This window comes from Struthio camelus, chromosome 1 (genome assembly GCF_040807025.1).
Source record: "Struthio camelus isolate bStrCam1 chromosome 1, bStrCam1.hap1, whole genome shotgun sequence".
Taxonomy (NCBI): domain Eukaryota; kingdom Metazoa; phylum Chordata; class Aves; order Struthioniformes; family Struthionidae; genus Struthio; species Struthio camelus.
The window spans coordinates 88646289-88658668 of record NC_090942.1 but is presented as its reverse complement, the minus strand read 5'-3'; the positions used below and the strand labels follow the sequence as shown (position 1 = coordinate 88658668).

The following is a 12380-nucleotide window of genomic DNA, read 5'->3' as shown; positions in this document are numbered from 1 at the left end:
TGTTCATGGAAACTAAGCAGTGGTCCATATTCAAACTCCAATGCTATTGTGTCAGCATAGCTAAGCTCCTATTAAAGGCCATAGTTTCAACTGGTAAAAAGAGTCTATTACTTAATCCTAGGTTCCTTAAACCACGGTACACAACCAAAGCTTTTCATCTGGCCTGAAAGTGTAGGTCAATAGGCATATGGACTCCCCCTGAGCACAGATAGCTAAACTGACAGCTGACTGCTCAGCTTCAAACTGCCAGTCTTTTACTGTACAGAACCAGCTTGTATGGGTGCATTACTTACCTCAGCTATGCCAAAGCATGTCCTCTTTCTTTTTGCGGTACTGTCATGCTTTGTGCTTCCAAGGGATGAAGCTGAATATGTGTAGGAAGATGAGGGAGTGGGAGGCTGAGCCTTTGGAGGAGGAGGAAGTCTAAGGTGTCTATGCATAGGCTGCAAATCTTGAACTAGAAAAAGTTTTCTGGCCTGCAAATGGGAAAAGGCCAGGTCCACACTACTTCCTTTATTGCAAAACAAAGATTCTTTCTCATCCTGGCTGAGTCTTGCGTTCCAGCATCAGGTTGGCTGAATTGTGGATTCTGCTCTAGCAGCGGTGTTAATACAAACAGTTAACGCTGATCAAAAAAACAAAGATGAACCATACACCTATAGAAGTCCTAGCTACCAAAGCCTTGAGTCCCAGCTCTAAAATGAATAGCTTCCACTTTTTTTTTTTAACCTCTTCCTCTTCGCTTTTTTTTTTAAATGCAAATGTAAGCTCTAAAGAAACATACAGGAAGCACAGATCTTTACAGAAAGATTGTAGAGATGCTTGCTAGAGATTATTTGTGTTTGGTTGGGCATGTTTCTCTTCCGTGTTTCTGCTGCTAGGGTGAGGAGGTGAGAGTGTAGGTATCCAGAGCTCTACTGGAAGATGTCCTCCTCTCAAAAGAGATATTGTTGCCAATATAGCCCTGGGATTGAGAGACCTTGTCCTACATGCTGTAGGAGAAGGTTTACAATAGTTTCTGTTACTGCCTCTACTATGGGAGCATTCTGCAGTAGTGGAATGTTCCTGCATGGCTACATTACTCCGCTGGATTGTTCAGCCCTGTGTGCATGCAGGTTTGACAAGAACATGTAATTGTAGAGCCCAAGGGAGCATGCAAAGTGGCTGTTGGAATTTTGTCAAGTGGTCTGGGAAGGACTACTAGTATGTCAGGAAGGGTTTCTAGCAGCTATGGAATGAAGCAGGACTTAGCCCATTCGCACTGCTGGCGTGCTTCTCTGTTATCTTGACGTGCCTGAGTCACCTCAATGTGTGAAACAGCAATGCAGGTAATCACAGCACTATTACCAAAACTGGTGGCGACAACTAATCCCACAAGACTTATATAGCCAAGATGGCTTATATCATTTCCTTGAAGGAAGTAAGTGCATGTCGACAAAGGCCTTTTTTTGCTGGGATACATTAACCTCTGCTAGGGCTGCTGCTTGCTTTGCTGTGTAAGACGGTGATTTCTGCACACTACAAACATGATTTACCTTACCAGCAAATCTTTTTAGGTAAAGCTCCAGCCTTAGGCTGGTATGAAGCTTTTTATATATTTTGTAATGTGTAGGAATAAACCATACTTTTATGATATCTCTGCTGCATCAACATTATAGTTTGTTAATGCTGCAGGTGTAGTTCCAAGTAGTGCAACAAATCCCATCCAAAACGAACAAGGAGGAGCTAGTAAAAACTGTCTATATAGACCAAGTTTTATTCTCTAGGTTACTGGGTCCCAGCCTTTGTTGTCCCATGGGCAAAATACCAAGCGAGTTGTGTGGTGCAAGCAACTTCATTCCTTGCTCTCAGTGTGGCCTGCAGCACTGTTTTACAAGCTACACGCTTCTTCTGAGTGGTCCATGAGCAAGGGCCCACAGCTCCAGTTGTCTCTCCAGTGCAGATTAAAGATGTGATCTTTACTTGAATAGGTTCTCCCCTAGAGGCATTTGTAAATGTTATATTTAGTCATCTAACTACACTGCATGACTCAAAGGCTGAGCTAACAGAGCTTTGGAAATTTTCAGTAAAGCATTGCCACACATCTCCTGCTTGGCCCACCCTCAGTGGCTAATAGTGTCTTTGTTGATACTGAACAGTCAAAAGGCATGAGGGACCCCAATTGATGGCACTGGCATTAGAAGAAAAAAAAAGTCCTTTTTTTTTCCTGTAAAGACCATTTTGTTTTCATGTTGTCCTGAATTTTTAAGAGCACCACAAGGTCATATTTGTAGACCCTTTCTGTAACTCTAAGGTCTGGAAGAAATTTCTCATTGTTAACAGAAATTGTGCTGCGCACATGCAGGGTGTGTCTCTAGCAGCTGGGCTTTATCCAAATCAGTGAATCTCTTAAAAAACAGAACATCAGAACTGTTGCCTTGGGTGAGCCCCAAGGTCCATCCAAGCCTCTGCTAGATACTGGGGAAAGACCAGAAAAGAAAGCAAATCTTGTGTCCCCCTCTCTGGCTGCCTGTGGCAAAGAGACTGCTTGTATCAGGAGCTGCATTCCCTCTATTGTTACACAGAATGGTGGGAATGCAGCTCCTAATACAGGCAGACCTCAGTGTGCTCCTTTCCTGGAAGTTGCTTACTTGCCTGTTTGAATTGCTTCAGGTTTTTGGTCTCCAGAGCCATCTATGGCCATAAGTTCTGTTCTTGAATGACGATCCCTAGGAAAAAATATTTTACGGGGCTTCTGAGGAAACTGTAAGAATCTGCAGTGTTAGTATAGTTTTGCTGAAGGTCAGTAGTGTGGTTATTGCAGCTCTCACTGTTACAGCTAGCATCCCTCTGCAAGCCAGCCCCAGAGGCATCACACCAAGATCCTACCTGTCCCAAAGCATTCCTGAGGAAATAGGGTGTGGCAGGTGACTCCTTTCCAGAAAAGTATGAATGTAAGGTTCCTTGCTCACCAGTCTCAATGTCTTCCACCTGCAACAGCCTTTGATGGGATGGCATGGAAGGCTTATCCTCCCATGGATAGGAAGGATTATTATATCATAATAATGTTAGTACCAGCAGGTTGGCTCCAAAAAGAGTTGAAAACCGTCCCCCTCACGCTCATGTGAGGACCCTGGTAATTGCTGCTATTGTAGTCCACCTTCTGATGTTAATCAGGATCTTAAGGGTGCTTTTTAGTTAAGCTAATTACATGGATCCCCACCCTCTGATGGGGCAGTGGTCGCAAAAACATTAGGCAGTTACTGGGACTAGGACAAGTGTTTGCGTACCTGTGCTTTAAAATGGATCTCCAAAATGATCTGACTTAGAAATTACCCTTCCAAAAAGCCTTATTTTTTTCCTCAAATCATACTAACTATCCAATTTTTACAGTACAGCTCTATAAACAGCATAGCTGTACAAACAAAGAGGCACATAGTGGCTGCATGAGGGGTGGGATGGAACAGCAGTAGTACATATGGAAGAGTAAATGGCTTTAGCAGTATAACACTGATACCTCTTATTTCTCCAGTCTCAGACATACCCTGCATCAGTTGCCTTCATCTTATACCCATTTTTTTAACCATGAGAGCTGCTTCATTACATTAAAAAAAAGTAATTGACATCATTAAAGAGTTTGATACAAACCCCATGACCGAGGGAACTGGGGCCCAATTAATATACTTAGATACACATATCTATTTTTGCGTAGTTAAACACCTAAATAATATTAAGTCTAGAAATGCTGATATATCTGTGTTTTAGCCTGGTCCTAGTATTAAATATTGATAGTTAGAAGAGATTATTAAGGTGGTAGTTACTGCCTCTGGTCCTTTGACACTAGATATCTGACGATATTATCAAGAGTAGTGAAGCTGATCCACAGATAACAGAAAAATCTCTGTCCATAGTTTCAGAATCAAATCAGTAATAACAGCGGAATATGGTTGCTACGCTTATTTACTTTTCATCTGGGTTTCATGTTGCAATGCCTTGTTACAGTGAAAAAACATACAGAAAAATACATAATTCAAATGAAAAAAAAATTTATTGTTTGCCAAATTAAATGCACTTTCAGTTTTTGTCAAGGGGAGACATAGAAAGATACAGCCTAGAAGAAAGACCCCATTTGTCATTTTGTTCCTTATAAGATCATCTCACAAGCCTTCCCAAAAGCTGCTTGTCACATTTCCTTTAGTAGGCTCTACATCAGTTCCATACTTTGTGGCTTCATCAGATGGATGCCTGGCATGTGACAATAACTTCTCCAGGTTCAGTGAAAGATACGTGACCAGCACCTCGCCTTACATCTTCATGGTTTATAAGTATATATAAAATATATATATGTGTGTGTGTGTGTGTGTGTGTGTGTGTGTGTGTGTGTGTGTGCGCGCGCGCGCACGTGTGTATGTGTACATACACACACACACACACATATATTTACACACATACACATACACACAGCTCTACAGCAATACATACAGATGAGATTCTTAAAGGAATCTGTGCCTACTCTGAGACAAGTTATCAGGCCCATAATTTAGAAGAGCTACAGGATAACCTAGTTAGCCAGATCTTGGGTCTTGCTGTAGGAGAACTTGGTTGTACGTGCCAATAAAGAAGGAGGGGTGTGTGATGCCCCTGAGTCAGAGAACACATAAATAATGGAGAGAGAAGAATAAGATTTGATTCCCAGCTGCCCAAGCCCCTCACATCCACAGTATTTAGGAATGATAGAAATGGTGACCAGCAGTGGTTGGGAAAGGTTCCCCCACGGGGGCCAGGTGGTGAAAGTTATAGCCATCACCTGTCTTTGTGCCAGGATATTCCACACTTCCAGGATAGCTGTGATAAAAGTCTACTTTGTGCTGGGCAATGAAGCCCACTGTCTGCTGGACACTGCAGGTACTCCCGCCCTTGCCAAACATTCCCCCATCCTCGTTGGTCATGATGGTACAAACGTTCTGCCCTGCACCATAATGCTGAAGGGGGGAAGGCATGGTTTGGATGTTGCTGGCTCCTGTGATCGAGTAGCCCTGGTGGAATTTGGGGTGCACGTCCAGGTAAGTACTTGGCTGGAAGCCATTCTGAAAGGGAAAGACAGAGTGAATCAAAACACACAGCTTCTGCACTGGTGCCCACAACCTGAAACATACTGGGGCTCTATTTCTTCTCTTTTCATATTGTGTCTTAATTAGCAACAATGGGATGGAAGGGCAAGGAGAACTCTATCCATCCCCATAGCTCAGTAGGACACATTACATAAGGAATACAGGTTTTCCCTGGAACCGTTTAATTTAAGTGGCATAGTCAATCCATTGCTAAGCCACCTGCACAACATGGAGAGTCAATGACATATCTGTGTCCCTGTGCTGATGAAACCAGAAGGCAGGATAAGCTGACACTTGTATAGTTAAGTTGCCTCAGTGGAGGGAATGTACTACAGGACTTCTCTGCCTAGACAGAAGGACTATGTCAAGCCATGTGCTATATTCTTACCTGTGTGAGGCATTGGGCCCGTTCCATCCATAAGCTATGCTTCTGGCACCTTTTCAGCTTCATCCTCCGGTTCTGGAACCAGGTCTTTACCTGTGTGAGGAGGTGAGAGCAGAGCAAACATGAGCAAAGGAGAGGGAATAACAAATGTTATCTCTGACTCACAAGCCATAGAGAATCAGGAGAGAGTGACCAGATGGCATAAATATACAGGGAGCAGTAGATAACCCTGTAAGAGTTACCTGGGGATACTGCCAAGGGGAGAGGTCATTATGCCAAGGGCACGACATTATGTCCACATGAAAGTTATTGTTGTGACTTACGTATTCATTAGAGTCATGGCGATGACTGGTGTAAATTAGACCCACCCAGGTCCCTGCAAGACCTCTGGACTACAGGCAAACTTCTGAGACGCTGTTTCTGCAGGGGAACCAGTGTGTGCATGTGGGTACAAAAGGGAAAGGCTTGTTTCTTGTATCCAGCAGTTCCCAAATTCAAACCTCCTTGCTAAGGTGAATTCCAGAGCCATTTTCCCCCCAGGGCTGTGTCTGCACTGTGAGAGCAGCTGTTGCAGGAATGTTGACTGAAGGAAATAGCAAATTGTCCTGCCGGCCTTGCTCCTAACAGAGCCAGTTCAGTGTGTGGGTGTGTATGTATGCACGTACAATGCATAAACAACTACTTTAGTCCCAGGACATCCAGGGGTGCCCAGGCCATCATGCTCAGCTCTGATATCCAAATTCCAGATAGATTTTGGAGTTGCAACTGCAAGTGCTTGTGCAACATGTTTCAGGCAGAAAACTCTGGGAGTAGGAGAACTGGTGCATGCCAGGCTCTGGCATGAAGCTCACCAGTGCCTGGAGAAAGTCTGCAATGGGATGCCAAGCCCAAGGTATGGGTCATTCCCACAAACCACATACACACCACTCTATTTGCAATACTACTGCAAATGTCAGCAACAATCCCTTTAACCACCATCTCACTGGGGGCTCAAGAGGCCCCAGTCATGTGCCACTGACTCTCCTGTCCCTCAGAGTGCTTCCGATCTCTGGGTATGAATTGGGGAAGAGCTACTGTCAGCTGGCACTTTTGCCTCTACCCTGTACTGGAGACTCATCTTTCCATCCTGTCACTGTCTTATGTGATCATTCAGTCATTCTTTTGACAGATATGCCATGGATCAGTGTCCATGTTTACCTGTTTGTAGGTGAGCCCAAGGGCAGCAGCTAGCTCCCGGATCTGCTGGGGGCTGAGGTACTTCTGGCTCTGGAACCGCTGGTGCAGGGTTTGCAGCTGCTCCTTGGAGAAAGCTGTGCGGCTCTTGGCCTTCTTCACCCCCGCTGTGCCAGCTTCTCCACCCTTCTGAGACTTAGCAGTAGGCTGTGGGGATGAGGATGCCGAATGTGGACTGGTGGCTGAATCTGGTGTGAACTGGCTGAAATTCCCAGAACTGGAAGAACCTGGAGATACTTCTAGAAATAAGAAGATACAGGAAAAGGTACAAGACATAATGAACAGCTGTACAGGTATGAGTATGCTCCCTGCCTGCTGTGGGATGAGATCAGAGCTCCTTGTCTACGGAACAAAAGCCATGAGTGAAGCAAAGGCCTGTGTATCCCTACTACTCGCATGGAGCTGTGAGCACTGACAAATCCACTGACAATGGGCAGCTTTCTAGCTTAGGCCTCCAGGATGACCCTGGTTCCATTTTGACATGTGGAGAAGTTAGGGCATAGAGGGGAGAGTGATGCACATCATTGACTCACAGTGTTACTATCCTGCATATCCTCCTTCAAAAGGCCCTGGTAATATTTTGGGCCCAGTCTGATGTGGTGTGAAGAGGCCTAGCCATGACTGAAAGCATAGCCCTGAGTTGGTAGCTTGGCTCCCCAGTATTGTCTGCCCAAGCATCTCAAGGCACTTGATAGAAAATGGCAAAGCAATCTCCATATTGGCTCACTCCTTTTTGCCTGTGGCTCTCACCAACAGACCGTCTCACTGCTGGAAACATATATAGATGGAGTGACCTATTAGGCTGAGGAAAGCTTTTAGCAAGAAAACAAAGCAGAGAGATTGGACATGAAGTTGGGAAGGGAGACAGAAAAGGTGGTTACGTGAGAGAGGTGAGAAGACTCAGTGATAATGTATTAGGGACATGGGGCACAAAATTCAAGAGTGCAGAGGAAGCTGTCCAGGCCCCTTCTCATTTGTCCTGGTACATATCCTAAGGGGGTCTCTGAAGGACAAAGGTGAGATAAAGATCTAAAGGAAAAACTTCCTAAACAATCTGGGCCACTGGTCCAGACAAAAGCTCCTCAGATGCAAAGCCATTTAAGCTTTTTGAATAGAAAAATGCTAACAAGAGAGATTACCCCACTACCCTTGTCAGGTGCCTGGGTGCTGGGGTCTATGAGAGTCTTGAAACCTTCTCAGGGCAGTCCTTGTTGCAGGATTGGGATTCCAATATCCCCCTCCCCACACCTGCACTGCCAAATCTGCCCATGCCTTCTTCCTCTGGAAACCCTTCTGCATGGTTCATCCCCTCTCCTCCTACCAACATTTCAGGAGAGAGATGGGTGCAGTGCATGGGCAGTGCCATTTAGATACACACCTTCTGAATATTGAGCCCATCAGCTCCCAAACTCCTTCTTCATCCCCTTGAGGCCTGTGACTCAGAAGCCCACAGAAACACCCTCCTCAACCCCCCCAAACACATGCCCAATACAGAGTACTGATGCCCTCCTGAGGAATAGGCTCCCTGCTCACTCTCCCAAACCTTTTCTTCTTCTATCGTCAGCTAAGAAATTACTAAGGAATCACCCAAAAGCCTTGAGGTGTTCTGGGCCTCAGAAGGCTGTAAGGCTACGTCTGTGGTACTTTTTTCCCTGTTGTCATCCTGGCAGAGGCACAAGCTCTCTTTATGGTGCCTCCCACTCTCAGGGTGGCTGCTTCTGTTTTACAGGCCTCCTCTCAGCTATTTTCTAACCCTAAGAAGTGATAGCATGCAGCACGAGCTGTGTGGAGAGACAAGTGTGTAGGGGGGCAGGTTGCTGGTGCTGGGGAGCAGAGCCATGAGAATTACAAAGTATTTCTGGCTACAAGGAGAAATGAACTGTAAAGAGAAGAGGTGCATGTGCCTAAGGTAGTATGTACATTGGGGGAAAACCCCAGAGTCTGAGAGGAAGCTGAACATCTGGGAACTGCATAACTAGAATTTCATGTGCTGACCACAGGATGCTTGGCTCTGGCAGGCTGTGCAGAAAAAAACTTTGTAGGTAGAAAATGAGCACACTGAGAATAAGAGCTTGGAAAGTATGGGTTCCTATATGCTGATAGGAACAACAGCACAACAATATTCAGCTAAAACTTCCACATGTCCCTGCTCAGTCCATCATTCAAAACCCCTCCCTCCACAGCTCAAGTGCCCCCACAAAGCTGGCCAAAGATGCTCTCTCCCTTGAGAAGAGAGTGAAGGAAAGAGGAAGCAAGAAACACAGACATTGGTGGAACAGACAGAAATATGAAAACCTAAGTCAGATCCAGCTCCCACCAGCCTTTAAATGAAGGTAATAAGTAGTAGGCCTTTATTCCCATGACCAGGCTCTCCCTGAAGAAAACGGCACTGAAGGAAAGTGTTAGAAGCCTGTTTTTAAGCAGGCGTATCTGATGCCTGTCTGGGGCATCAAGGAATCAGTCTACCTGATGTCTTTATGGTGCAGGCAGCATGTAAAGAACCTAAGCATTTGTCCAAAATACATATGTGGCAAGTAGCCGTGTCCCAAGTAGCCACTAGTCCCTCTGGTCAAGCCTGTAGCTCTCTACAGCAGTGATAGTTTGAAATAGGCACTCAGAAAGTGACCCTGCAGGCCATACAATGGGACTGAATGAAGAGCTACTTTCATTAGCTATTCTATTGCCACTCATTGAAATGGGAAAGGAATGCAAAGAGCAGAAAAAGCCTAGGACTTTTTGCAGTGAGGAAAAGGCAGGGAAGACAGATCCAAGGAAAGGAGAGGGAAACAGAGACAGACTGAAAGAAGTAGAGAGGAACACTGGATTCAAAGGGAGCAAACAGGTTTCCTGGAACAGTGATTCAGAGCATGACTTGGCAAAAAACAGGTTTAATGAGCACATAAAGGCCACGCAGAGCTCTGTAGGGGGCTAAGGGAAGTCCAGAGCAGAATTACCCTTGGGTTTGTTCCTCTTTAGGCACATGTGACAACATTTGGCCAAAGGGAGGCCCAGATATACGTGCCCTGACAACCATGAACTTCTGTGAGGCCATATTGTTACACTGTGTTTCAGCCTGAAGCACAGTGCCTGGAGCTCCCAGTGCCTGGACTCCCACAAGCTCAGGTGAAGTTTACACAACCAGCTTATAACCACCAAAAGAAAAGCTGCATAGAAAGGTGTTATGACTGCCAAATATCACCCATCTTCCTCACCCATCACATTGCTTTTTGCCTGGCTCACACGAGACGAAACCATAGCATGGAGAGAGAAAGATGTTTGCCCAAGGTTGTTAAGTGAGTGACTGAACTAGGGACATAGGTATCCCAAAGATCAGCTCTAGAACTTAACTTAAATGCCTTACCTGCAGTCTGCCTCGTCTCTCCTGCCTCTGGAAACTGACTGCCCCCGGCTGCTCTTGCTGTCCCAGCTGAGCCGAGGCCATGCTCTGCCTCCCCTGCTGAGTCCCAGTAAAACTCCAGGTACCCCATGCCAGTCCCACTAGGGTAAGCCTGGTAGGGGGGCAGAGTCAAGTGTGCGCACATGGGGGCAGACGTGGGGGTGGTTCCCCCACCTTCCAATAGATGGCACTCTGCTCCAGGCACGTCCTACCAGCAAGCTCAGGCAGCCTGAACCGTAGACAGGGAGATACCTTTATAGCTAGCTATCCCCTGCCTGGGACTGCAATATTCACCATCACTCGCTCCTCAAAGCTCTTTGTCATGTTAAAGAGGGCTGATTGGTGGGGTGGGGACAGAGGTGGGGGGGGGGGGGGGGAGGAGGGAAGCCGCACATGGCATCAGGGCTAAAAAATGTCCCCCAAATTCTTCCCATTCTGCAGGTCCCTCAGTCACACCAGAGCAGGGGTCTGATCCAGAATCACAAGAAACCTTCTCCCGTTTGTTTCTTTGGGCTCAGCTCAAATCTTCATACCATAAAATAGTCTCATGAGGGACGGATGTCTTGTAGAAGAGAGGGAAAAAAAAAAAAAGAAAAGTACATTCCAGCTCCCCGGTCTGATTCTGACTTATCTTGCTCCCTTGCTCCATCTCTGACATCTGCACTGAGAGCACAGGAAGTGCTGCCAGGTCAGGGGTGTGGGGGGGTGTTTGTGGGGTTGCCAGTGGGACACAAGCCACAGTGAAAAGGGCTCGGAACGCTCCATGTAAACTGAAGCCAAGGCTTAGGTTTGCCCGGCATAGTACTATGTAGTGGTACTATGCAGCTCAATGATGAGATCCACCACCCATCCGCTCCCACATGTGGTGGAGATTGGTCAAGACTTGTTCCTCCAGAGTGGTGAGTAGCTCTCTTCTACATTTTATATGAGGTAGGAGAAGGTCTAATGCAAGTGAAGTCCATGGCTAACATAGTTCCTCCTCCAGAGCCCAAAAATACTGCCATTCACTGCACAGCCTTCTTCTTAAGTATGCTTGGCTGCGGTCTTCGCCACCTTGTCCCAGGCTAGTTGGAATAAAGAAGAGGAACAGTTTCTTTTAAGGCAGAGTTATTTGCTTACACATGGCCCACCCAAGTGGGACAGGCACCTGCAAAGCCATTAATTAAGTAACTAAAGGGAAATGAGTTAGTTACAGAAATCAGCTATAGGCCTGCAAGTTGGTCTGCTCTATGGGCTTGCTCCAATCCCTTCCCCTAAGTAGGTGTCCGTCTCCCTGTGTTTAGGGAAGGTTTTAGTAGTCTTATCTGGAGAGATGTTGGGAGTCTCTAGTTAATGTCTATATTTCTCAATGCACCGAGAGAAGTTCCAAAGTTAATTTAAATATTTCTTGCTAGAATCAGGCCTGTCTTGGTATGTGCATGCCTGGTGTCAGAAACCCACTGCTGAGGTAGTATAAGCTGATTTAAATCTGGATTGTTTCTGTTCCCCCCAACCCTCATCTCTCCACATGTGCATATTGCTGCCTTTTCCCTGAGCCTGCAGTGGCACCCAGTACCTGCCCAACAGGTCAGAGAGGGGAACCAGCTTGCTGTGGGAGTTTTGAATATCAGCAAGGAGAAGAAACTGGCAGATGGAGGTGAGCAAGACCATAGGAAATGGGAGCTAGATCAGTTTGAAAGGATGTAAAGCAGCACTTCCACCCTTCTGTCACTGTTCTCTCTCCCATGACAGATCTCTAGCTGCAGCTTCCCAGCCTGTAGAATGGGGATAACTTAAAGTGTTCTGAGATCCCTAAATAAGAAGCCAACAGGAACTGCTGGGCTAGCCTATGATTGAATGTGAAAACCAATGCAGCTGCTCTTGAGGCATTTTGGGCAGGACATTAAACCTACCTGCCACTTCATAGCACAATTCTACTGCCTTGGGACCATATACTTTCCCCGGAGATGAAGACTGGGGGGACTAAGGGCTTTGCTGGGGTCTGTACATTCAGTATTTTACTTTCTGTGTGTATGAAACACTCTTTCTGTGCCTACAGACTGCAAGGGTTGACATTTCTCTGCACAAGAAATGATGTTTTAAACATGAAATTCATCTGAAACACTTAAAGCAAAAAAGGACCTTGAATACATCTGCCCCTGTCTCTGACTGCACAATGCCAGGAACATCCTGCATGCAACAATTACTCTGCAATGGCCTCTACATGGTGCTTTTGGCTCATGCCTCACTTGTGAATCATTCCACATTTCAGAGCTGTAGTGCCATAAGAACTCAG

At 46.0% G+C, this 12380-nt stretch overlaps 1 protein-coding gene across 1 annotated transcript; it reads right to left on the bottom strand.

Annotated features, from left to right (window-relative positions):
- Positions 1-4007: 4007 nt before the first annotated feature.
- LOC104148921 (homeobox protein NANOG) lies at positions 4008-10250 on the bottom strand. Its single transcript, XM_009682286.2, has 4 exons — positions 10070-10250; positions 6673-6947; positions 5479-5568; positions 4008-5066 (listed from the first exon to the last, which is right to left on the bottom strand). Exons 1-4 carry the CDS (start codon positions 10248-10250, stop codon positions 4704-4706), a joined length of 909 nt encoding a protein of 302 aa, XP_009680581.2. The 3' UTR covers positions 4008-4703.
- Positions 10251-12380: the final 2130 nt, after the last annotated feature.

Excerpts from the sequence above, each read along its gene's own strand:
- LOC104148921 (XM_009682286.2), bottom strand. The coding sequence starts at position 10,250 with ATGTGCGCACACTTGACTCTGCCCCCCTACCAGGCTTACCCTAGTGGG. Across the intron at positions 5,569-6,672 it reads TTGGGCTCACCTACAAACAG|GTAAAGACCTGGTTCCAGAA; the intron begins GTAAACATGGAC and ends CTCCTCACACAG. Across the intron at positions 5,067-5,478 it reads GGGCCCAATGCCTCACACAG|AATGGCTTCCAGCCAAGTAC; the intron begins GTAAGAATATAG and ends TTTCCCTTTCAG.